The sequence below is a fragment of the Ascaphus truei genome, chromosome 1 (assembly GCF_040206685.1).
Source record: "Ascaphus truei isolate aAscTru1 chromosome 1, aAscTru1.hap1, whole genome shotgun sequence".
Taxonomy (NCBI): Eukaryota; Metazoa; Chordata; class Amphibia; order Anura; family Ascaphidae; genus Ascaphus; species Ascaphus truei.
The window spans coordinates 468364814-468392430 of record NC_134483.1 but is presented as its reverse complement, the minus strand read 5'-3'; the positions used below and the strand labels follow the sequence as shown (position 1 = coordinate 468392430).

The following is a 27617-nucleotide window of genomic DNA, read 5'->3' as shown; positions in this document are numbered from 1 at the left end:
TATTCTCCAAGAGAGACTCGCCCTATTATTTTACAATGTCCCTGTGAAGGATTCTGTCTTTTTTTCTGTGTAGCTGGAAATGCATTTATGTAGTGTTTTAAATGTTCAATTTGGGGGGGAAAGTTTTGGTTGCTATCATCACACTTTAAATGTACAAACACATAAAACATGTTTGAGGAAAGCACTTGAAAAATTATTCAGCACTATTGCTCTTGCTTTCAGTTTCTCCTTTTGATGCTTTAAAAACTATATAACATCTATCTATGCTGCCCAATTTTTGTTTTCTATTTAGTGTTTATTGTCCCAACCTCCTGGGACTCTGATGAGAGCAGTAGTGTCCCTCTAACTTGACCTTTGTTTTAAAATCCTTCATCATTAACCCTTAACACTTGGGGGCACGGCTGATACATAGGCCCCTCGCTCTTCAGTGCGAGGCCTCTGTAAGGCCGTGCCTATAGTGCCGTCGTTGGTGACATCACCCGTCGCCATCGGCGAAAGTTATGTTTCGGCGGGATTCCGGCAATTTGATTTGTTCAAGGGCCGTCATTTTTCGACGGCCCTTGAAAAATCAAATTTTTGCCGGCTTCAGGTTTTCGCTCCGTCGCTTGTCGCTGTCGCGTGCACTATAAGCGCACGCGGCGGCGGCGGCAATGTATTTGTTTTCGGGCGACGTCCCCGGCACTATAAGCGCGGCCTAACTCACCTGAATTAAGCTGGCTTCGGGCAACGCGGCATCAAATGACACAGTGGGGTCACGTGACCTGACCCAAATGACGCCGGATTAAATGTAAGGGTTGGGGAGGGCGCGACACTGGGGGAGAGCAGGCAGGGGGGGCGCAGAAAGTTTGCGCACCCCTCCTCTAACCTTTGGAATATGGTGAAGTCAGTGGCTTCGGTGTGCCACGGACCTTCAGCATCACTAGCCTGTGTTCTCTTGGATAACAATCACATGGTTACAGTCCGCTCCCCGATTGTGTCCTGAGAGCTGTGAGCATGATCTCCACTGTAAACGCACAAAAATGTCATGATGTGCAGTGGATTTCACAAGGGCCTCCGGTGTTCCGGCCTTTGTGATGTTCTCTGATCATTAGGAGATTCTAATTGCTAAAGAAAAGATCCAGGGTAACAGTAAAAAAACACAGTTAGCTATATGGTCTTTCCTTTTTAATGCCTGGTCACATGCAATACTGATAACGTTCAATAGTTTTGTATTTTGGAGAAAATGTGATGTGAAAACATTTTCTCTAGAGCCTAGTAAAATGTTCTGTTTACAAGTCTTACCATGTTGTTTCATGCTTGTACGTGCATGTGTGGGAAATAATTGCTTTACTGTACTGCTTAGTGATGGTATTTTTTAAGGTCCTTTGACGTAAATAATTTAGTGCTTCCGATTAAAACATTTTGAATGTGCAGTGCATTCCTGTGTTGGACTGATGCATGTTTTGTAGCATTGCACTTTCTATACCTCTTATTTCTAACAGGTGTTTTATTTTCCCTCCAGCACTTCCCATCGCAACAGTAAGCATGGTTCTTACACAAGGCCTTATTTCCAGAGGTACATAACTTTTATTTTAAATGAATTTATTTTGTTGTTTCTAAGCCATGCATTCACATTGCTTTATGTAGATAACAAATCTACGTAAGTTCCAGCACTCACTGTCTAATAGCTAAATGATGAAAACAGTTGTAATGCAGAAAATACATTTAATAATAAAACAAACAATCAAATGTGTTTGCAGAAACTAGTGTCACAAATGGGCATGTCACAAAGTGAGGGGTGGGGGGGGGGGAAATGAAAAGGGGAAAAAAACATGAAACACAAGGAATATAAACAAAAAACGGAGAACGGAAAGTATGCTAGGGGGGCGACGTTTCGAGGGACTACCTCTTCATCTGGCCCATTCCCACTGGTCCAAAAGGTCCCAGAGGTACTTCCCTAAGCCCCCCTTCCCCTAAAACTGGTCAAATCAGACACCCCTGAAAATAGATAGCAATCATGCAGTGTAGGCTAAATACAGCTAATAGCAGGGCAGCAAGAATCCACTAAAGGCAATGCCAGTAGTTCAAGTACCACAAGACACTGTTGGCAATAGTACAGTAAAGGCTGAACACAGCTTGCAAAAAAGCAGCTTGCAAATACGCACCAAGGGGTCCAAAACTCCGCACGAGGAGCAGAGTCACAGAGGGTTTGATCACTGTTTTCATTTGCTATTAACCTTTTATTGACTGTTGTGGCTCCTGGTGCTTATTTGCAAGCTGCTTTTTTGCAAGCTGTGTTCAGCCTTTACTGTACTATTGCCAACAGTGTCTTGTGGTACTTGAACTACTGGCATTGCCTTTAGTGGATTCTTGCTGCCCTGCTATTAGCTGTATTTAGCCTACACTGCATGATTGCTATCTATTTTCAGGGGTGTCTGATTTGACCAGTTTTAGGGGAAGGGGGGCTTAGGGAAGTACCTCTGGGACCTTTTGGACCAGGGGGAATGGGCCAGATGAAGAGGTAGTCCCTCGAAACGTCGCCCCCCTAGCATACTTTCCGTTCTCCGTTTTTTGTTTATATTCCTTGTGTTTCATGTTTTTTTCCCCTTTTCATTTCCCCCCCCACCCCTCACTTTGTGACATGCCCATTTGTGACACTAGTTTCTGCAAACACATTTGATTTATTTCTGGTTTGTTTTATTATTAAATGTATTTCTGCATTACAACTGTTTTGATCATTTAGCTATTAGACAGTGAGTGCTGGTACTTACATAATTTGTTAGTACTATAAAGGGGAATAAGGGTCCCCTTTTGTTCCGTGCACCTTGCAATTGCATAAATTTAACACTATCGGTGTGCTGTCTATCGTTCCCTTTTACCCTTAGCTTTATGTAGATACTTTTATTATTGCATTAAACCTTTTCAGCGGCAAGATGTCTAGTAGCTCAAAGTCCCAAAGACATTTTGGTTGCAGGGTTGTGTCATCTCTCTTGCAGCGATCTCATGATTGAACCCATCTGCCACTGCCATGAACGAATGAGGAGGTTCTAATTCTCTGGACAGACTGCTAGCGTGACTCAATGAAATCCACTGCAGTGATGAGCTGTCAGAATTTCAGAAGGTGCCCCCGGCATTCTGACAATGGCACAATGGCTGAATGTGTGACAGCTATAGTGATGTTCTCAGAATGTCGCATACGTGATCAAGTACTTCATTGTGTAATTCTACTGAATGTACACAAGTAAAATATTTGTGCAACCAAAACATGTTGCACTACGTTCTTTTAGTGTTGTTTGATAGCCCTGACATCTGTTCTACATCATGAAGAAGTCTGCAGAGTTCTATCGTGCATGTACTCCTTGCCAAGCCGTATATTGTCTGGGGTTTTTCACACTGCGACACTAGAAATATGTTTCTCCAAAAGTTGTTTAACATGTCTATAAATGCAAGAGAGACAGAGACGGTGCATGAATAATGCTGGCATCTAAAATGTCCATGGTGAGCATGTGTCACTGCTGTCTGATTTCTGTGTACCCAGCGCCCTGGTGAGGGCATTGTAGAGTTTCCCCTAAGCCTTAAGCATTGTACGTAACCAATGTATTTATAAGCAGGTAAAGCCTTGTTCTGAGGAGCGTTTTGTTGTTATAGGCATGCAAGAACACACACGCACTGAATAGGGAGCTATAGCTGGAAATCAGTCATCTGGGTAAATTCCTTTCTGACATTATATTGTGACCCAGAGAGAAAGTATTCACCAACAATTTCTGTGTTTTTATATAGACCTACGCTGCTAATCAGTGACAATTTTCCATCAAAGCAGTGTTTTTTTCCCCAATATGCATTAAATATGTTCTTGATAGTAATTGCTATGTTTATATTTTATTTTAGGGATTCTTACATCATCTTCAAGATTTGGCTCTTTACCAAAAGTAGCATGTAAGTGGTATCATTTGTGTTATGATCACCAGTTAGTGTGAAAAATAGTAATATTATATATATATATATATATATATATATATATATATATATATATATATATATATATATATATATATATATATATATATATATATATATATGAGTGAAAAGAGAAAAAAGTAACCCGTATGGGAGCACTCAGGTATGCAATTGATATATTTAGTTTATTTATTTTGACACAGTGCAAAAAAGGATGGATAAACAGTACATGATTAAAAACACTTAAAAAAGAGACTTGGACCCCTGTCACGGGTGCTACCCTTAAACACAAGTGAACAACACTAGGGTACGATTCAAATTGTCAACCCTAAACATGAAAAGGATGGTGACTCAAAAGACACTAGGGTAAATCAAAGTAAATCACAGCAGGTTAATGGGTTCTCAGGCACCTATACAAGGCTAAATAATACACACTACACACCAAAAAATAGACTGATCAAAATATTAATGACAGTCTCAGAGCGTCCCACATCTACATGAGCATACAGTGTATATAACCAATCCTAGCAGAGTGAGTATGTCACTTGTAGGAACAGGTGGTTAGATGGATTGAAATCCCTAGATGTATAGAGCAATAAAGTGTGTAAATAGCATATATAGGAAAATGCCTGATGAACGCCTATTGAATAACCAGGTGTTTGATGTCAGTATCCCTAATGAAAAAAATGAATGAAATGTCACAGTCCAAAAAGATTAATTGCACAAGTTCAGGGTAGCATAGTTACGTGAACCATGGGTCAGGGGTCCTGCCTAGCACCCCCACTCCGACGCGTTTCGTCCAGAGACTTTGACTAGGAGTGGTGAGGGAGCTGAAGCTGGAGACTGTTTATGTAGGATTATTTTTCGCGCCAAAATCGGATGAGGGCGGCAGCAGCTGCAGGTGCTTAAGGGAATTACTTCTTGTATGCCGTGTCTGCGTGTCAGACTGGCACGCATAGTGTCCGCGCGGGTAGTCTGCGCATGCGTGGCTTGTAAGTGCTAAGTTCTACAATCATATCTGCTGCGCATGTGTGAAATGCGGCCTGCCCCTCTCCACGCCTAATGTGCAAGTACACAGGGCTTCACGACACTCTAGTAGTGCGTGTTAGCTTGGATCGCACATCGCGCATGCGCGCTGAACATATCAATAGATCCAAGCGGTTCTGCACAGTGACGCCAATCAAACATAAATGTGGTGGCAAAAACAAATTTCTATTATCACATATATGCAGGATATTGATAGAATCAATGTAATTGTAGTACACAAATGTTAGGCAGCAAGCATGATTCAAAACGAAACTGGGGAGTACCACAGAAAACGCCCATGTCTGGGCATTATAACAGCGCTCCCTAAAGGAAAGGAGGCTGCATTGTACTTGATGTTGTCTGTTAGTAAGAGATAGTGACATCAATGTGTAAACAGTATGTTGAAAAATGTGTCATCAACAGTGTGGACACTACATTGATAACGCCACCCTGCACCATTCAAAATTAATTGCATATGGATATATTGCGATGAACTATAAACCCTCAATAATAGGGCCAAATAACAAAACACAGCCAACCTTGTGTGATACAGAAACAAGGGGGAAAGGAAATGAAAAACATGTAAATCATGTATCCATGTGGTCAAAATTTGACGGAGTCCAGTCAGTAATGCTTGAGTCCATAATGTCCAAGTAATTTCTCTTCATAACTCCTGAAGTGTGCCAAGAAAGTTTAGACCAGATATGGCCAAACTGGAAATGTTCTGACATCCACAGTTAAGGTCAGCGCATGGAGGTGAATTCCTTCCGTGTAGTTGCTGATGACTTGTAGTGTCTCTGGGTTGTATTAGTCAATGGGTGTTGTCCAATGTTATGTAGTTTATGGATCATGTAGAAACTTGATTACATGGGCATGACGTCTTTGGAAGATATATTCCGAGATCCATAATTGATATGGCTAGTGGTCAGGAAGATCTCTAGCTTGAGCCTCTCAGTAGCATGTAGTATCTAAAAGATTAAACAAAGTACATGCAGTAAGTGCACTCATCAGGTTGAATATAGAGCATTTTACCTATATACAGGCAGAGTTTGAACAGTATATTACAAGAACATGGCGTAGCCAATATAGTCATTCAGACCTTTCGGGATCATTGAGTTGATTTGTGTGATCCACCTGGTCTCTTTTTTAAGGAGAGTTTTTTCCAGGTCGCCTCCACGTATGCCAAGGGAGACTTTGTCAAGCGCAAAGGCCCTTAGCAACGTAGTGTCCGCCGCATGTTTGTTCAAAAAGTGCCTAGCGACACTAGTTATTTTTTTAAAACCATCAAGGTCCCTTTGCGCATTCTTGATGTTCCTGACATGTTCTAAGACCCGAAATCTAAACTCTCTTGTAGTCATGCCTACATAAGGCAGATCACAAGGGCATAGGATACAATAGATCACCCCTTTAGATTTGCAGTTAAGCATGGAGCGAATTGTATAGACATGGGTCTTTTGACTATTTGTGAATGTTAGTTTGTTTTCCATATGTTTGCAAGCTGAGCAGTTGGAACATTTGGTGAACCCTATGCGTGGGGTAACGGACACAAAGGTTTTATCAACATGTGGGATGTAATGACTGTTGACTAAGGTATCTTTAAGATTTGGTGCCCGGCGGCTAGTCATAGTGACTTGTTTCCCCAGGGCTTGTGCCAGGTCAGGATCAGTCATTAACACCCCCCAATGTTGCTGTAAAACCCCACGTAGTAGTGGCCATTGCTGATTAAAAGACCCCACAAAGCGGATGACTCTTTTATCTTTTGTCTTACGCTGGGGTTGTAAAAGGGAGGTACGGGTCTTGCGCAAGCTATTACGGTACCCTTTCTCTACCATGGTCTTACTATAGCCTCTTTGTAGGAATCTTAATTTCATTTCCCTAGATCGTAAGTCAAAGTCATGAGTTGACGAGACATTTCTCTTCAGTCTGAGAAACTCGCTTGTGGGGATACCTTTCACTTGGTGGGGGGGATGGAAGCTTTTGGCATGCAAGATCGAGTTTGTAGCGGTATGTTTCCGAAAAATGTCGGTACATAGTGCTCCACCCTCGCCAATACTGATTGTCAAGTCCAAAAACTCAATTTTTATTGGACTTGACTGAAACGTCAGTCTGATGTTTAGGTCGTTGTGGTTGAGGGCATCGATAAACGCAGTAAATCCACCGGCATTGCCTCGCCAGAGGACAAGCACGTCATCGATGTACCTCAACCACAACAGGACATTTTGTGTGTATACAATATTCACATCAGTAAACACCACCTCTCTCTCCCACCAGCCCAAGAAGAGATTGGCATAGGAGGGTGCACAGGTCGCACCCATTGCAGTTCCTCTCTTCTGCAAATAGTATCTGTTTTTAAAGATGAAATAGTTATGGGACAATATAAAGTTCAGCAGATTAATTATAAGTTCAATCAGGTCACCTGCAAGATTTTGCATAGACAGGTAAAATTTTGCCGCTTTTAAACCGTCTTTGTGATGGATGCATGTGTAGAGAGATTCTACATCACAGGTCGCGAGGAGAACGCCCTCATCGACCGTGATGTTCTCCAATTTGGACAATACATCCATGGTGTCCCTTAAAAAAGATGGTAATGTTTCAACAGACAGTTGCAAGAAGAGATCAATGAATCTGCATATGGGCTCGCTCAAACCCCCTATGCCTGATACTATGGGTCTACCTGGGGGGTGGGAGAGATTTTTGTGTATTTTTGGCAATATATAGAACTTGATAGTGGGATCCCTACTCAGCAATGTGATCATATGGCCGAAGGTGATGTATGAGCGAGAAGTCTTTAAACAACTTAGAGACATCCAGTGCTATGCTGTGCTGAGCAGGGATCCCACTATCAAGTTCATGGAGGAGCTCGAGAGATTACTCCGAGGTGCCGTCCTGGATGGGGTAATCACTCAGCACAACATGGACGCCCTGGTGACAAAATGTCCGGTCGTACCCACCTTCTATATATTGCCAAAAATACACAAAAATCTCTCCCACCCCCCAGGTAGACCCATAGTATCAGGCATAGGGGGTTTGAGCGAGCCCATATGCAGATTCATTGATCTCTTCTTGCAACTGTCTGTTGAAACATTACCATCTTTTTTAAGGGACACCATGGATGTATTGTCCAAATTGGAGAACATCACGGTCGATGAGGGCGTTCTCCTCGCGACCTGTGATGTAGAATCTCTCTACACATGCATCCATCACAAAGACGGTTTAAAAGCGGCAAAATTTTACCTGTCTATGCAAAATCTTGCAGGTGACCTGATTGAACTTATAATTAATCTGCTGAACTTTATATTGTCCCATAACTATTTCATCTTTAAAAACAGATACTATTTGCAGAAGAGAGGAACTGCAATGGGTGCGACCTGTGCACCCTCCTATGCCAATCTCTTCTTGGGCTGGTGGGAGAGAGAGGTGGTGTTTACTGATGTGAATATTGTATACACACAAAATGTCCTGTTGTGGTTGAGGTACATCGATGACGTGCTTGTCCTCTGGCGAGGCAATGCCGGTGGATTTACTGCGTTTATCGATGCCTTCAACCACAACGACCTAAACATCAGACTGACGTTTCAGTCAAGTCCAACAAAAATTGAGTTTTTGGACTTGTCAATCAGTATTGGCGAGGGTGGAGCACTATGTACCGACATTTTTCGGAAACATACCGCTACAAACTCGATCTTGCATGCCAAAAGCTTCCATCCCCCCCACCAAGTGAAAGGTATCCCCACAAGCGAGTTTCTCAGACTGAAGAGAAATGTCTCGTCAACTCATGACTTTGACTTACGATCTAGGGAAATGAAATTAAGATTCCTACAAAGAGGCTATAGTAAGACCATGGTAGAGAAAGGGTACCGTAATAGCTTGCGCAAGACCCGTACCTCCCTTTTACAACCCCAGCGTAAGACAAAAGATAAAAGAGTCATCCGCTTTGTGGGGTCTTTTAATCAGCAATGGCCACTACTACGTGGGGTTTTACAGCAACATTGGGGGGTGTTAATGACTGATCCTGACCTGGCACAAGCCCTGGGGAAACAAGTCACTATGACTAGCCGCCGGGCACCAAATCTTAAAGATACCTTAGTCAACAGTCATTACATCCCACATGTTGATAAAACCTTTTTGTCCGTTACCCCACGCATAGGGTTCACCAAATGTTCCAACTGCTCAGCTTGCAAACATATGGAAAACAAACTAACATTCACAAATAGTCAAAAGACCCATGTCTATACAATTCGCTCCATGCTTAACTGCAAATCTAAAGGGGTGATCTATTGTATCCTATGCCCTTGTGATCTGCCTTATGTAGGCATGACTACAAGAGAGTTTAGATTTCGGGTCTTAGAACATGTCAGGAACATCAAGAATGCGCAAAGGGACCTTGATGGTTTTAAAAAAATAACTAGTGTCGCTAGGCACTTTTTGAACAAACATGCGGCGGACACTACGTTGCTAAGGGCCTTTGCGCTTGACAAAGTCTCCCTTGGCATACGTGGAGGCGACCTGGAAAAAAACTCTCCTTAAAAAAGAGACCAGGTGGATCACACAAATCAACTCAATGATCCCGAAAGGTCTGAATGACTATATTGGCTACGCCATGTTCTTGTAATATACTGTTCAAACTCTGCCTGTATATAGGTAAAATGCTCTATATTCAACCTGATGAGTGCACTTACTGCATGTACTTTGTTTAATCTTTTAGATACTACATGCTACTGAGAGGCTCAAGCTAGAGATCTTCCTGACCACTAGCCATATCAATTATGGATCTCGGAATATATCTTCCAAAGACGTCATGCCCATGTAATCAAGTTTCTACATGATCCATAAACTACATAACATTGGACAACACCCATTGACTAATACAACCCAGAGACACTACAAGTCATCAGCAACTACACGGAAGGAATTCACCTCCATGCGCTGACCTTAACTGTGGATGTCAGAACATTTCCAGTTTGGCCATATCTGGTCTAAACTTTCTTGGCACACTTCAGGAGTTATGAAGAGAAATTACTTGGACATTATGGACTCAAGCATTACTGACTGGACTCCGTCAAATTTTGACCACATGGATACATGATTTACATGTTTTTCATTTCCTTTCCCCCTTGTTTCTGTATCACACAAGGTTGGCTGTGTTTTGTTATTTGGCCCTATTATTGAGGGTTTATAGTTCATCGCAATATATCCATATGCAATTAATTTTGAATGGTGCAGGGTGGCGTTATCAATGTAGTGTCCACACTGTTGATGACACATTTTTCAACATACTGTTTACACATTGATGTCACTATCTCTTACTAACAGACAACATCAAGTACAATGCAGCCTCCTTTCCTTTAGGGAGCGCTGTTATAATGGCCAGACATGGGCGTTTTCTGTGGTACTCCCCAGTTTCGTTTTGAATCATGCTTGCTGCGGTCCTGTCTAACATTTGTGTACTACAATTACATTGATTCTATCAATATCCTGCATATATGTGATAATAGAAATTTGTTTTTGCCACCACATTTATGTTTGATTGGCGTCACTGTGCAGAACCGCTTGGATCTATTGATATGTTCAGCGCGCATGCGCGATGTGCGATCCAAGCTAACACGCACTACTAGAGTGTCGTGAAGCCCTGTGTACTTGCACATTAGGCGTGGAGAGGGGCAGGCCGCATTTCACACATGCGCAGCAGATATGATTGTAGAACTTAGCACTTACAAGCCACGCATGCGCAGACTACCCGCGCGGACACTATGCGTGCCAGTCTGACACGCAGACACTGCATACAAGAAGTAATTCCCTTAAGCACCTGCAGCTGCTGCCGCCCTCATCCGATTTTGGCGCGAAAAATAATCCTACATAAACAGTCTCCAGCTTCAGCTCCCTCACCACTCCTAGTCAAAGTCTCTGGACGAAACGCGTCGGAGTGGGGGTGCTAGGCAGGACCCCTGACCCATGGTTCACGTAACTATGCTACCCTGAACTTGTGCAATTAATCTTTTTGGACTGTGACATTTCATTCATTTTTTTCATTAGGGATACTGACATCAAACACCTGGTTATTCAATAGGCGTTCATCAGGCATTTTCCTATATATGCTATTTACACACTTTATTGCTCTATACATCTAGGGATTTCAATCCATCTAACCACCTGTTCCTACAAGTGACATACTCACTCTGCTGGGATTGGTTATATACACTGTATGCTCATGTAGATGTGGGACGCTCTGAGACTGTCATTAATATTTTGATCAGTCTATTTTTTGGTGTGTAGTGTGTATTATTTAGCCTTGTATAGGTGCCTGAGAACCCATTAACCTGCTGTGATTTACTTTGATTTACCCTAGTGTCTTTTGAGTCACCATCCTTTTCATGTTTAGGGTTGACAATTTGAATCGTTCCCTAGTGTTGTTCACTTGTGTTTAAGGGTAGCACCCGTGACAGGGGTCCAAGTCTCTTTTTTAAGTGTTTTTTATCATGTACTGTTTATCCATCCTTTTTTGCACTGTGTCAAAATAAATAAACTAAATATATCAATTGCATACCTGAGTGTTCCCATACGGGTTACTTTTTTCTCTTTTCACTCATATTACTTACAACCCGTGAGCACCGCCAAACCTTACTTATGTAAAGTAAACAACATATTTTCTTTGGCTTATGGTGGCGTGAATTGTGCAAAAGTAGATGCGAGGTTTTTCTTTCCCTCCCCTACCCCCATTTTTTTCCCCCGCTTTTTGAATATATATATATATATTTATATATTTATATTTATATTTTGTACATTCCCTACGTTCTAAAGTACAATGATAGTTTGGGTCATAGAAAGGGAAATGTCCCCTTCTACTTGAGAGCAATTATTAGAGAAGTGGGAGGCTCATAAGATGGAGAGTGAAGTGCAACAAGACGGTTGCATCAGAGACATCCTCATAAATAAAATGAATGTAGTCCTTAAACCATCCTAGTGTAAAAATAACATTAAAACATAAATCGGTCTCCTTGGGACTGAATTGTAGAAAGTGGATGCTTTCCAGATACCACTGTCTTCTGCTGGCAATGGGATTTCTGAGTCCATACGTCAATGTCATTGCAATGTGGCTTCTCAAGATTATTCAAGGGATGTTGATACTGTATTGTTAGTGTATCAATCCTTATCTTTTAAATCATTTTTTTTTAAATTATTACACGTGTGTCTCATCTATCTCATCTTTCCCATCCACCCATCCTATCTATCCATACACAAGATGGCCGGATTCACAGGGGATAATGAACATTTTCAAGGAGGCAGGCATGGTGGATGGAGAGGGGATAAGCGAGTCAAAAGTAGATCACAAGTGATTCATATTACACCCTGGGGACCGAAATGTTGGGCCTGTGTGCATTTGCGATGCAATAAAGTAATCTTTTCCCCTAACTTAGTCTTGTGCCAGTAATATAGATCACTTGTGAAGTAATTTTGACTATATATATATATATTGTAATTTTGACTATATTTATTTTTAAAGTATCTATTAAAAACAGAATCTGTCCTTAGCTGTATTATTTCCTATGATTTACCTTTTTTGTTTGTTATACTACAGTTGCTGGCTTATGTGGATACCTGACAGGAAAAGTTTCCTACATGAGGACTTGTCAAGAAAAGTTCAAGAGACTGGAGAATTCTCCACTGGGAGATGCTCTTCGACATAGACGCCTACCGGGACAGTAAGATGAACTAAAATACTTTCACTTCTGTGTAGGGCATAACAAAGTGTTATTTGTCTTCAAGGGGAGCATAAAAATAGGGAGACCTTACACTGTATAGGCTGTGGATGTGAGCTTGCACTCATTTATCTAACTCATTGTTTTTCAACTGGGGTTCCTAGGAACCCTTGAATCCCCCATACATCCCCAAAAAGTTTCCTGACATTTTCAGGTCATTTGAAAATGGCACCAAATAAAGACGAATTTGCAGTGCATCTGATCTCGGACACACTATTTTATTTCTTAAATGTTTTACCAGGAATTATAGGCTAAAGCTGTTCCATTCCAGGCATTATTGAAATCCCTGCTCTCTGGTTAAAATTCGGGGCATTATTCATTGAGTAATGGCCCGGAATTTTTGGCACCCTACCAAGTTTTTCAGCCAATCCGCTTTCAGTTCTCATTCACAAAGAGTGAGATCAGCACTCAGACAGGGGAGGTGATTGGACAGGAGGCAGCAGCAAGGCACTGACCCCTCCCCCACCCTGCCTGCAGCCAGGCACTGACTCCTCCCCCTTCCTGCCTGCAGAGAGCTCCGCACAGGAGAGTGAGGGGAAAGGTTTGTGTGTGTGTTGTGTTTTTTGTGGGTGTAAAGGGGGCCAGCAGAGTGTTTTATTGGTGTGTGTCTCTTCTGTTGGTGTGTGTTTTGTGGGTGTAAAGGGGGCTGGAGAATCTGTTTTGTTGGTGTGTGTGTGTTTTGTGGGTTGAAGGAGGGGTGTGCAGAGTGTGTGTGTCTGCAGTGTGTCGGTTTACAGGGGGTCTGCAGTGGGTGTAGAGAGGGGGCTGCTGGTGTGTGTTTTGTGGATGTAGAGGTAATAGTAATAATCGCTGAAGAACAGGGCATTACTGGCCAATAATGCCCTGGCTGGGTTAAAGTCCCTCAGCTTCGCCTCTGACCTTCAATTCTTCCAGCCAGGGCATTATTAGCCTGTAATGCTCTGTTTTTCGGGGATTATTACTTAAGTAATACATTGTTACCTCTCGTTTTCAAGTATGGCCTGGGCACAGTTATGATAACAATACAAGGTTACATTAAATTAACAAAGTTATACATTATATATTAATTGTATGAACAGTTAAAGATAATCTGTGCTCTAAGACAGGGGCACGCAAACTTTATTTGCGGGGCTCCCCCTGCCTGCTCTCAAGTTAGAGCGCCCCCCTGGCGCTGCGGTGTCGTATTGAGTCACGTGACCCGCTGCATTTGCCGTCGCGTTTCCGCGTCAATCATGACGTCACATACCCTCACGCCATTTGACACCCCGCTTTGCCATGCTGACGCCTGACACCAAGCTTCTGAACCACGGTAAATGTAGTTGCAGAGGACTCACGCAGTCCCCCGGCACTTGGGGCAGAGCGCGGGACCTCTGCAACTGCCTGCGACCCCCTCCAAAAAAATCTAGCGCCCCCCAGTTAGCGCACCACTGCTCTAGGCGTATGGAACAGTTACGGACCAGATTAAAATGCGAGACGGCCTCAGTTGTGAAAGAGCTTTGAGAGTCTCTGTTAGATTGTTCCAGTTGTGAGGGGCACAGTCAGAGAAAGGAGCGGCCGGATTCTTAGTTGAACCGTGGGACCATAACCAGTCTTTTGGAGTCAGATCTCAGGTGATCAGTGCTGCGTGTGGCAGGGCTGAGGCGCTTGTTCAGGTAAGTGGGTAGCTTGAAGGAAGTATTTGAAGGCAAGACATGATGAACTTTGCGCCTAGATTCAATTGATTATCGATCTAGTTCTTTGAGCATTTCGTAGTGGTGTGTTGTAGTTACATTGGAGGACAAAGTGGCATATTGAGTTGTAGAGGGTGTCTAGTTTAGGGTGCTGTACCATATACTATGTCTCCATAGTCTATAATTGGTATTGGCATCTGCTGTACGATTCGCTTTCTGACCAGCTGGTTTAGGGAGCATTTGTTCCTATAAAGTACACCTAGTTTGGCATAGGTTTTGGATGTCAGGGTAAAAATGTGCAACCCAAATGTTAAATGGTTGTCAAACCATATGCCCAGATTTTTAAAACTAGTGATAGACCCTAGGAAGGTAATAGAGATTGACTGTAGCTATGTCATTGGTAGCTTTAGAAACCATGTTTTTTTGTTTAGAAACAAGTTTATTTTGGGAAATCCAGTTTTCAAGTCTCTCAAAATCAGATTGAAATATGTGTCCAGGGTCAGAGAGGCTAGAGCTCTGTACATATAAGATTGTCATCCACATGCATGTGTATTGAAGCTCCCATACAAGCTGTAGGTAGATCGTTGATGAAGGTTGAAAAGAGTAGGGACCCCACAACAGAGCCTTGCAGGACACCGCATGTGATCTCCAAGGGGTTGGAGTTAGAGCCCGATAGACACATGTTGGGATCTATCTGATAGGTAGGAGTGAAACTGCTTTAAAGCATGTTTCCCTATTCCAGAGCACTGGAGCTTGTTTAACAAGATAACATGATCGACCACATCAAAAGCCTTTGGAATATCTAGGAATATTGCACCAGTAAGTTGTCCCAGTTCTATGCCACATTGGATCTCATTGAAAACTTTTAGGAGAGTCCAGATGCAGTGGCCATTTTTTTAAACAAATCACGCCGTGTATACCTTGGAATACTCATGGCGCGGAATTTCTTCCAACCGTACCGCCTTAAGACGCGAGTGCATAAAATGGCATTTTAGTGTTGTGGCTTTTAAACACCTGAAATTGACACAGTAGCACAGTACTGTACACATTACAATTCATTCATTTCATTGCATTTAATTGCACACAATCCATGAAATTCAAACAAAGCAACTGCGATAAACACGTGTGCCTGCAGCGATTGGCCGCGTTCATGCTGCGTGGGGTACAGCAGCGCACATGAAAACGGCGCCATGATTTGTTTCAATAACGGCCGCTGCTTCTGAAGTAGCTGTGGAGTGTTTTGGGTGAAAGACAGATTAGAATTGACTTAGGAACTTTGTCTTGGTGTAGTAATTGCTTAATTGGGAGTGGACACTTTTTCCATGACTTTCTATTGGGAGAAGGCAGATTGGCCTGTAGTTTGAGACAGAGTTTTTGTCCCCACTTTTGAAGATTGGGACAACTCTGGCAGTTTTCCAAGTCTTGGGTGTATGGCCTGTAGCCAAAGCGGTTTGACAATGGCTGGGGCACGGAGTCGTAGGAACTTTGATTGCAGTATGTCAGGTCCACATTGGCTGCTTAGTTTTAATTTGAGGAGCACTTGTGTAATCTCCTCTTCACTCTTCAGATACTGGGACAAATTGAAAATTGTGGGCACTGTTGGGAGAGGGTGAGGTTATAGGTGTTTTCCGAGGTTGAGCTTCATGTTTGTAGTTCGGGTTGCGCTTTGCTAATCGGGAAGTGGCACACCCCACAAAGTATTAATTGAATGCGTTTGCAATGTCGGTGAGATTTATCAGAGTAATATCATCCTTATTGATATATGGTTGTTGATGGCTAGAAGGTTGGAATATATTGTTGGTGACCTTCCAGAAGTTAGCTGGAATTCTGGTGACGATTGTCAGAGTAATATTGGGCTTTTGCGTGTCTTGTTTGCTTAGAGAGGGTTGGGGTTCCTTACAATGCATCTGATCTCAGACGCACTATTAGAGAGGGTTGGGGTTTCACAAAATGTGATTTATAAGGTTCCTTAAACAAAAAAAAGGTTGAAAAGCACTGCTCTAACGTCTCTTTTTGATGAAGACCTGAAACACTAGCATTGAAAATGTAAAGAAAAACAGAGAACAGACCTAGTAAAATAAAGCACTCTTTTAAAAACCCTACCAAAAACGCGTGCTGTGATAATTGTTTCTTCTTTTTAAAGAAATGGTCTGTCTGTTTTTGTTCACACACGTCCCACTTGCTAAAGCTTAGCACCCTTGTGTGGATCTGGGCCTTTGTGGGAAAGTCTGCGGGCTACAGTACTGTTTTTTTATAGATCAGGGAGAAAAGTTTATTGGGGGGGAGGGGGGGTAGACAGCTCTTTATAACCAAAATGATTTTGTAATGAAAAATCTAAAACAATTGGAGGATACAGAAAGGAAATCTCAGATTTCAGAGCTGGAAGCTGGTCACTATACTAAAAAAGGGATGTTATTGTATGTTCGATATGGAGCAGAGATTCTCTTCTTTTCTGTCCTTGCAATGTGAGGTTATTTAAACAACCAACTACTACCTGAATTGTAGATGTGAATTACAGCTGCTCAAAGCAGATGTTTTGAATATTTCACAACTTTCCTTTTTTCTGTTTTAACCTTAGAAATATACAGCAACATTTTATTACATTTGTACTGTTTGACCTTATTTCTGTGTGTGCTTGTATCAAACTCCAGATGCACCTTATTTACTGATTTATTTATAAAATGTTTTACCAGGAAGTAATACATTGAGAGTTGCCTCTCGTTTTCAAGTATGTCCTGGGCACAGAGTTATGATGACAGATAATACATGGTTACAAATACATACAGGCATACCCCGGTTTAAGTACACTCACTTTAAGTACACTCGCGAGTAAGTACATCTCGCTCAATAGGCAAATGGCAGCTCGCGCATGCGCCTGTCAGCACGTCCTGAACAGCAATACCGGCTCCCTACCTGTACTGAAGCTGTGCGCAAGTGGGGAGACTATAGAGCCTGTTACACATGCGTTATTTACATCAGTTATGCACGTATATGACGATTGCAGAACAGTACATGCATCTATAAGTGTTAAAAAGGTAGTGCTTCACTTTAAGTACATTTTCGCTTTACATACATGCTCCGGTCCCATTGTGTACGTTAATGCGGGGTATGCCTGTAGTTACATTAAGTGAGCAGGGTTATACATTATGTACAAGATATTCCATGCACAGTAAGAAATAATATGTTATAGGCGTATGTAACATTACAGACCAGATTAAAATGTGAGACAGCTTTAGTTTGATGTATGAAATATTGGATTTTTGCATCTTATAAAACATTTTTAATTGATTTTGTAAGTTTTACAGCGTTATTGGAGTCTAAAATTTATTTGATAATTTAGTACCTTCTAAATTGGGTGGGCATCTCCAGTCCTCAAGGGCCACCAACAGGTCAGGTTTTAAGGATATTCTTGCTTCAGCACAGGTGGCTCAGTCGAAAAATAATTTCAAATTCTTCAACGCACAAAAATCCAAGATATCACCCATAAGAAGTTATATGAGAAGTGACCACAGTTGGGTATTTCGATGCCATAAAATTGAAACCTTCCCAATACACTGCACAAACGCAACATTAAAAGGAGGATTGCTGTTTTAGTTAGAATTGGTCAAAGACTGAGCCAGTAAAATAGCCACCTACGCTGAAGCAGGGATATCATTAAAACCTGACCTGTTGGCCCTTTTGGACTGGAGTTGAGCACCCCTGTTATAAATAGAACTCAACAAGAAGGAGCGGCTCAGTGAGTAAAGACACTGACTGGCACTGAGTTTGAAGCAGGGGAATCCGGTGTCGGCTCCTTGTGACCTTGGGCAAGTCACTTTATCTCCCTGGGCCACAGGCACCAAAAAAATAGATTGTAAGCTCCACGGGGCAGGGAGTGTGTCTGCAAAATGTCTCTGTAAAGCGCTACGGAAAACTAGCAGCGCTATACAAGAACATGCTAAAAAAAAAACACACATTTAAGAGCAGTTAAAACAAGGAGTCTTCACTCCATGGAACCAGTAAGAGCGACACCATGATATCCTGTAATCTGTAGGTGCCAAAATCAATGATTTGGAGGAGGCCTCTTCCCTGTAACAGCTGATCACACACACACAGCTATTCTGTTACCTCTTACCACATTCACCTAAAAGCAGCTGTTTGCCTGACGACACTGTACATATAACCAATTACAGTACTACCCAGTACTTGTGTAGTATTTTTCAAAGTGTCTCAGTTCCCCCACAACAACTGCAAATGCCAACTGTGAACCATATAAAAAAGAAAGACTGTTATACCATCAAGTGCAATGAAGGAATAAAAGGGTTAACCTAATTAGCACTTAAGTAGGCAGCAGGAAGAGTCATTGTTTGCACTATAAACCTCTCTTCTCCCTTCTGATTGCATACCATGGTGAGTTCATGTCAAATGTGACCTTGTTGCATAGCAATTGAAATGCATAACATAATCATTTCCTGTCTCAGAGGAGGTGATCTTCCTTTTACACGTAGGCCAATCAAGATAGATCGTTTACTTAAAAATAAAAAAATTGTATGTACAAAACAAATGATGTCATTTTGCCAAACCATTCATACACAAAACAAACAGAATTTGTAGTCGTTGCTTTTTATTAATGGGGCATAGTGGACATTATGGTATCACAAATCCAGCATCGTGGATCCCTCTGTGTGAACTACATTAGATAATAAACTATGACACAAATTGCAGACAATGGAGAAATATGTTTATGTAATTGTGACATTACTGCGGTGCTCCCTACTTGGTTTTTATCATAAGCATTAGTATTTGTCAAGAAATGCATTTATGTGCGATTTATAATCCTATCCCATTTCGGTTATCACCATAGAAAACAAATGGATCCAAGATTGCATTGTGTTAAAGGGGCCTCCATCACCCGCTGAACGATGAATAGGAACATTTAGCAAAGGAGAGAACCTGGCATTCTAAATCGCTGCATTTTTGTCATATAGGAATAGCAGATAAAAATGCCACTTGTGAGCACATTCACACATCTCACAGGTCTGCACCCTGTCTTTCCACATTATAGCTTAGCACGGGGTGTGCAAACTGGGGGTCGCAGGTTTTACAGAGGCCCCACGCGCTTCCTGAAGGCATTTAAATTAAATGGCGGCAGAGCGGCGAAGGCCTCTGTAAACTTCACTTACCTTAGCTCACACGGCTTCTTGAGACGTGTCGCCATGGCAACGCGGTGTCATGACGACAGAAAGCCGGAGCCAAGGTTAGGAGGGAAGGGACAGCCGGCAGGGGAGCGCAGGTGGAAAAGATTGCACTCCACTGGCTTAGCATACAGTGCTTCCACTGCAGCCAGGGCCTCTGGGTAATGACATGCAAATAAGCACCGTGAGTCACTTTTTGCTTCTTGTCCACTTTTTAACATGGAGCCCTATAAGCTTATGCCTACCGTATTACCCAGCTTTTCAGCACAGCCTGGGTTAAAGAAAGCTGTGAGCAGGTTTACTGGCTATGCATGTCTTTAACCCAGGCTGTGCTGAAAAGCTGTGTAATGCGGCAGTAATAAACGTATAGGTGGGTCCATGTTATATCATATAGGAAGAAATCCATACTGAGATCAGAGCTAATACATCACTGCCATTCGTTTTAACATGGCAGTCCACTGCTCTCTCGCTCACCTGAAATATGTGAATTACCGCAAAACGTTTACAAGGGACTTTTAAACTAGCTAGAGCATTGTCCTGAGTGGGGTTGTGACTGGCAGTACATTTTATTGGAATGATTTCAATATGTTTTAATGATGTTTTGTAGAAATGTGTACATCTGCTTACCTTGTACTTTGTGATGTTTTGCGTGGAAATCTGTATCGGAGTCCAGTTCTGGGAGGTTTGCATTTAGTTATACATTGAATCCTGTTGCTGAGTTTTCATTATGAAAGTCTTCTTCGGCTGTGATTTCTAATTACAACATCTCAGGTATTCTCTGTTTAACTTTTCAGATCTCCAGCTAGCAACACAGAGTTTTCTGATGCCGACAATGTGACTGCTTCACCTCTCATTCGTTCTGCTCCAGCTGCGGCAGAACCTCTCTCTAATGTGTATCCAAGTCAGTACGACTCCGGGCATGACTCTGTCCCATTCAGTGCTTCCCTCAGCGAATCGTCCACTACTGGAATAACTGATCATGCTGCTTCAGGTACTGTGGGTCTGTGCCTCTGCATAGTACAGGGGTTGCCACCGTTGAGCTTTAAGGATATACCTGGCTCAGTCAAAGACTGCACTCCGATCTGTGCTGAAGCAGGGATATCCTTAAAACATGACCTGGTGGTGGCCCTTGAGGACTGGAATTGGCCACTCCTGGCCTAGTGCATCACAGTAATATCGTAATCGCTATTGATGTATCCAGTTAGGAGTGGGAGTTTTTGGATTTATGACATAAGGTTGTAATCTGTGGTTACCAAAGAAAAGCTTGTACTGTGTGTGTGTGTGTGTGTGTGTGTGTGTGTGTGTGTGTGTGTGTGTGTGTGTGTGTGTGTGTGTGTGTGTGTGTGTGTGTGTGTGTGTATATATATATATATATATATATATATATATATATATACACACACAAAAAAAGGAACATAAAGGGTGTGTAGAGAAAAGAATGGTTGAACTTTTTTTTACTTCTTTTCAGTTAATTTCATTTTAAATATTTTGTTTTGTATTCAGTAAAATTATGTTTTTTTACTGTAAACATTTTAATTGGTGGAATTTCTTATTTCTTGTAGACTTGAAGTCCGTGCTGTTGCTTTGTTTTTTTAACGTAAAGGTGCAATCCCTCCTAGGACTTAAGTGTGACAGTGACATGTTTAGGTTACATGGGAGAGTTTTGAGTTTCTCTGGCAACTCCCCTTTTGTCTTCAACAAGGGTAACATAGCCAGAGCTCATCTTCCTTTTTGTTTTTTGTTTTTGTTTTTAACAATCTTTTTTCCTTTATTGGAGACAGATAAAAGTTGTTACATTCAGGGGTTACAATCAGTACAGTATTTAACAATCGTATGGGAATAACTTGACTTGATTGTATTCTATGGAGACAATCTCAATAAAGCGTTTTCTCAGTTTTGTGTCAAGAAAGATATGGGTAGGGGGAGACTCAGGTTGGGGGGGGATAGATGGGAACGACATAAGGTGGATTGGGGGGGGGAGGCAGGTTTCAGGGAGAGGGGGGGGGAGGTGTTGGGGTGATCCTCTTTTATTACCAGTGTCGGGGGTAGGTGAGGGGAGGTGGGTTATGTTTTATATTTGGGTCTAGTCCGGTGGCGAGGTTCCTAAACTTATCCATGGTTCCCAGGTGTTGTGGACTTCCTTTTCTTTTTGATTCACAAACCCTCCCAATTTAGAGGCGCCTAGTAGAGGCAATTTGTAATTAATTTCCAGAGAAGCAAAATGTCAAATCTTTGCTTTTAGCATGGTTTGTTCTTTGGCCAGCTAGTTGGGATTGCACCTTTTTTAAAACCCTGCTGAAATCGTGTTAACGCAAAGAGGGTTATTTTCTTTGACTTTGAGGGGTTTTTTTTGCTTTGCATGATACTTACTTTGCAGAGCCCGTGCCTTTTCTGGAGGAAAATCCTAAAGCGACAGCGCTTACGTACGACGAGTTGAGAAGCAGAAACAGGGAGACATACGAGATGGCGGTGACGCAAAAGACTGAAACTTCTACGAGACCCTCACAAGACCGGACTCCCAGGAGAGCTGGTACTGTACTAACTAACACAGCCGCGGGTAGTAAAAGCAAAGCATTGGTTATGCTGTAAACCCCATTTCTTGCTACGCCACTCCAATGCCAGTAGAAATGAATGGGGAGTAAGCCCTAACCAGTTAGGAGTAGGACAAACTTTCAACGAACCAGGATCAATGATCCCCCAAAAATGCTCCCTACTCTCATCGCAGCGGTTATTTTTGTCCTCCCTGTCAAGGGGTTGGTTCTCTTCTCACAGCTTTCGTTATCTTTCTGCTACGTCTTGGTGCAGGCTTCTTTATTCCCAGGCAAAGGACAGCATTTGCTCGGAAGTCCCCAAAATGCCACGATGCTCTCGTTTGGCCAGTGGGAACCAAGCATCTGTCGGCTTGCTCGTGATCCTAGCCATTGTGCTGGAAGTATGCCCCCTGCATTGTGTTATTCAGTGGCAACTATACCTTCTTGTTTACCTGAAAAGGATCTCGCTGCAATTGGAGGATTTCGCTACAGTTGTTTGGTGCAACTCCACTCCGGAGAGTAGGGGCCATGGGCATGGAAACAGGCCGCACATGATTCCAAAAGGCAGGATATGCCTTCTGTGATCTATGCTAGGGGTGCGCAAACTTTTTTGTCTGTGCCCCCCTGCTTGCGCGCCCCACGCCCCCCACCCACTTACCTTTTCTCCAGCGTTTTCTGACGTCACGATGTCATGTGACGCCGCTGCGGCATTTGGTGCCGCGTTTCCTTGATGACACGCCGCCAGAGACAAGGTAAGGGACTTACAGAGGCCTCCTGCTCTCTCCTAGCATTTCATTTAAATGTTGTGGGGAAGAGCACGTGGCCTCTGTAAGCGACGCTCCCCCACGTTTGCGCACCTCTGTTCTATACGATCTATATGATCTGTCAGATCCTCTGTGGAGAGTCCTCCTGCTAATAAATGTAAACAGACTTTTGTGGTTACCTTCTGTTGTATGATACTCTGTTCAGGCTCTCGGTGGTGGCGTACTTGAAGCCTGCGCTCTCGGTGGTGGCGTACTTGAAGCCTGCGCTCTCGGTGTTGGCGTACTTGAAGCCTGCGCTCTCGGTGGTGGCGTACTTGAAGCCTGCGCTCTCGGTGGTGGCGTACTTGAAGCCTGCGCTCTCGGTGGTGGCGTACTTGAAGCCTGCGCTCTCGGTGGTGGCGTACTTGAAGCCTGCGCTCTCGGTGGTGGCGTACTTGAAGCCTGCGCTCTCGGTGGTGGCGTACTTGAAGCCTGCGCTCTCGGTGGTGGCGTACTCGAAGCCTGCGCTCTCTGGGTGGCAGACCTACTCGAAGCCTGCGCTCTCTGGGTGGCGGCCTACTCGAAGCCTGCGCTCTCTGGGTGGCGGCCTACTCGAAGCCTGCGCTCTCTGGGTGGCGGCCTACTCCAAGCCTGTGCTCTCTGGGTGGCGGCCTACTCGAAGCCTGCGCTCTCTGGGTGGCGGCCTACTCGAAGCCTGCGCTCTCTGGGTGGCGGCCTACTCGAAGCCTGCGCTCTCTTGGTGGCGGCCTACTCGAAGCCTGCGCTCTCTTGGTGGCGGCCTACTCGAAGCCTGCGCTCTCTTGGTGGCGGCCTACTCGAAGCCTGCGCTCTAGGTGGCGGCCTACTCGAAGCCTGCGCTCTAGGTGGCGGCCTACTCGAAGCCTGCGCTCTCGGTGGCGGCCTACTTGAAGCCTGCGCTCTCGGTGGCGGCCTTCTCGAAGCCTGCGCTCTCGGTGGCGGCCTACTCGAAGCCTGCGCTCTCTGCGGTGGCCTACTCGAAGCCTGCGCTCTCGGTGGCGGCTTACTCGAAGCCTGCGCTCTCGGTGGCGGCCTACTCGAAGCCTGCGCTCTCGGTGGCGGCCTACTCGAAGCCTGCGCTCTCGGTGGCGGCCTACTCGAAGCCTGCTCTCTCGGTGGAGGCCTACTCGAAGCCTGCGCTCTCGGTGGCGGCCTACTCGAAGCCTGCGCTCTCGGTGGCGGCCTACTCGAAGCCTGCGCTCTCGGTGGCGGCCTACTCGAAGCCTGCGCTCTCGGTGGCGGCATACAGAAGCTTTGATGCCCTACACGCTTTTGTGAGTTTCTTTTTCTCTCTAGTATTGAATTTATGTTTCTTGATTGGTGGTCTTTTGTTTTTCTTCCCACCCAGAGAAGGGGATTTGCTTAGGTATATCCCCATTCGTTTGTACCGGCACAGGAGGGACGTAGAGAGAGAACTGTAATTATTCTTACCGATTTCCGATCATTCCATTTCTGCTTGTGTCCCCCATGCCAGGGCAAGGTTCCCTCTCTGGAGAAATGTTTTTGTTGTTTGTCCGTTGTACGTTTTGCTCGGCAGGATGGGTAACTGCTTGTGAGGAGGAGAGTACGGAGCCCTGTAGGGCCTGATTCGTTGAAATGTTAGCAGACATACACTGTTATATGTGCACAATAGAGCAATGTTTCAAGCCCCCCTGGCCCATTCATCAGGCTGCTTTTTTGATACATTAAAGTAGAAACTTAGTGAGACATAAATCAAAACGCAAGTCCTTCATTATTATTATTATTATTATTATTTTTGAGTGCTGATCCAGTTTGGTTTTTGTATAGTTGCATGCATCTAATATTTCCATTTGCTATATGCTTTACTATGGAGGGTTTTCGTCACTTATTTTGTACCCACCATAACGTAACTAGGTGTGGATATAGATATATACTACAGCCTGCAAGGGATCTAATGTTCTTAAAGTCCAGAGGTCCAACTAAGGGTTCTAGTCTGTGAATATTTAGGTGTCACAACGCTCACTCATCTCTTGCTTAGTTAGTGGTTTGTTCCTCTTGGTGAGGGAAATAATGTCTTGCCTTGCACACCGCCACTCGTTTTGAACGGTCTGCAAATACATTATACCGGCTTCCCCAAGTTTAGTCTTTGTGGGCAGCCAATACACAAGATTAGCAGGGCAACACTAAGCTACACAACTTATTTTGTTGATAATTACAGCCGCGTGAATGAATTGTTAGAGCTTGAAAACGTAGCCTATTGGTTGCCCTCTAGGACTGAGCTTGTTCCAGGCCTACGATAGATTGATTTAGTAATATGTGTGGAAGTCTACACCCCCTTATACATGGGAAGAGAGGAAACGGATACTGTGAGCAGAAGAGCCGAATTCACATTGTAAAGCTTTTATATTTCTGTTTCTTTTTTTTATTCAGTTAAGACAAACAAGTATGGCGATGTTGTGGAAGAATGAAAACGGAATTCACTATGCAAGAAATCCACCCCAAGTTGTGTGTGTTAAGCATTGAGATAAATAAAAAATAACTCTATGGAAGCAACTTTTGTCAATAAATGATTGACTATAAAAGTCTTATTAATTTTTAAATGCAATTGCTTTTAATTGTATTCCTTCGATGTACTAAGGCAATATGACGAACTATAAAATGTATGGATCTGTTCAATGGAAAGCTGTATCTATATTTTCAGCACATTAAAGTTTGATTTTTTTGTAAGTGATTTTCATGCGAACTTTTTTATATAAATGCTAAATTATACAATGATCATCTGAAAAGGGGCAAATAAATACAAGTAAATGGAAATAAAGACATGTTCAAAAGCTGCTCTTAGCCGTAAATGATATTAATTCGGATTTGGTTTTTGGAAGAGCGAAGTGAAGACATCAACTAAACGTTTTGGCCACTTTGGGTTTATTTTTGTTTTTTTTGTTCGTGTGTTCTCTCTCCGCAGGCCAAATGCCTTGCCCAATTCTGCTGGACATGTAACGGTATCTTTCTGCCATCCTAGCTTAAATCTGCCATAAATTTCAATCAAATTGCTGCAGCCCCCATTTTGGAAAAATTACATTACATTTATTATTTTGCAACTTGTACTAGATTTTCAGACCATTTGCTTGAACCGTTTTAGAGAAATTAAATATATATTTTTTAAGTATCTTTTTATGAGGGTGTTTACAGATGCATTTAAAAATATTACATTGTAGCATAACATAGGTTATGGTATAATGTTACATAGTTCAATACATATTTGCTCTACCCATTTTTTTTTTCCTTTTTTCGAACTTATAACTGGTCTTGATCTAATATCTCGACCATTTAACTCAAACCCTTGTATCATAGCTTGCTTGTGACTCCCATTCTTTCTTTTAGTTACCGTATTTGTTTAGACTAGGATCTTCGTTTTTACTCTGTTCTGTCATGTTATGTTATGTTGTGATGCAGAACGTTCTCCTTATTTTATATTTCCTTTATCCGGTAGAAATGAAATATTTAAAATGAAAATAAATTAGTAAACACAGTACAACTACCACCTGTAGATTTACTTTGACACCTAGGTGGCAGTGGTAATTATTCACTGCGCAATAGGTTTTTGATGGATTGTCCACAGTATCCACAATGTCAGTATAACTGTTCCTATATCACGGCCTTCTTGAGTGTGATGAGTTTTGTGTGTTGTTTTTGGTCTTTCAGCTTTCAGACAGTGTGTTACAAATGCACATCATTGTTACATGGAAGTGTTGTGCAGATTGCATTAGAAAGATTTAAAGCTGCAGTTCAAGCAATATCCTGCATGTGTGTTTTTTTTTAATAAATCGGTTCTGTAGTAAGAAAAATACTTTTAGCATTTTCTGTTTTAAAAAAAACAACTTTGAAAGGCCAATTTTCTTGTATTCTATTTTAACAAGCATGCTTGTTCCTATAGCAACGATTTACATTCCCCATATTTAAAGATGTCGCCAAACTTTGCCGATCAATAGACGGAGAACAAATTGGCCGGCAGCTGTGCAGTTCTTTTTAGGTAAGTAGAGATTGCCCACATGAAACTATTGAAGTTAAAAAAAAAAAAAAACGGGAGCCTGAACTGCAGCTTTAAATTACATTTTTATCTGTTTGTTGTGAAAAATGAACAACTTTCTATGTTCTTTGCTCTCTATGGAATTCTTATATTTACCCCGGTGCTTATGGCTCTGCTCCGTTATTTCTGTCAAATGACAGCAGTATCATACGTTACAACAAAATAAAAAATGTGAGTTAGCAATATGTCCGTTCCACAAAAAGTGTCGGGGACACAGTAACAAAAATGGAAAGTGTCGGTCACCTAATTTTTGCCTGTTAAACATGCTTTTGCCATAGCGCGGTTGTGGCATGTTGATTGTGTTCACATGTTGAAGATTGACCGATTTTAATTGAAACAAGTAGAACTATTTTTAAATAATGTTTAAGCTTTGTGTTTCCATGGAAAGCCATGTTTGTTTTTTTGGTGCAATATTCATCTGATCTTATTAATTTTTTGTTTTCTTTGGAAAGCAATTCTAATATCACTATTAGACCAGCCAAAAAATCTGTTGCAAAATATAACATAATGAATAAATTGCTTATTTTTTTCAGCAATATTTCTCTGCTCTTTTTAGGAGGTTGCACCAAATAACATTTTGAACACTTAGATTGTAAGTTCCACAGGCAGGGACTGTGTCTGCAAAATGTCTCTCTAAAGCACTACGTAAAACTAGCAGCGCTATACAAGAACAAATTATTATTATTACACTTGGCTGCTATTGTATATTTTTGT

The 27617-nt window shown here is 42.5% G+C and overlaps 1 protein-coding gene across 1 annotated transcript in view; it reads left to right on the top strand.

The window, feature by feature from the left end:
* OCIAD1 (OCIA domain containing 1) overlaps positions 1-25543 on the top strand; it is a 29381-nt gene extending 3838 nt beyond the window's left edge. The window contains exons 3-8 of the mRNA XM_075566720.1: positions 1502-1555; positions 3868-3915; positions 12539-12662; positions 20337-20533; positions 21920-22072; positions 25247-25543. Of these exons, the coding sequence (XP_075422835.1) occupies positions 1502-1555; positions 3868-3915; positions 12539-12662; positions 20337-20533; positions 21920-22072; positions 25247-25284 (614 nt within the window). The 3' untranslated portion in view covers positions 25285-25543. The remainder of the gene's footprint in view (positions 1-1501; positions 1556-3867; positions 3916-12538; positions 12663-20336; positions 20534-21919; positions 22073-25246) is intronic.
* Positions 25544-27617: the final 2074 nt, after the last annotated feature.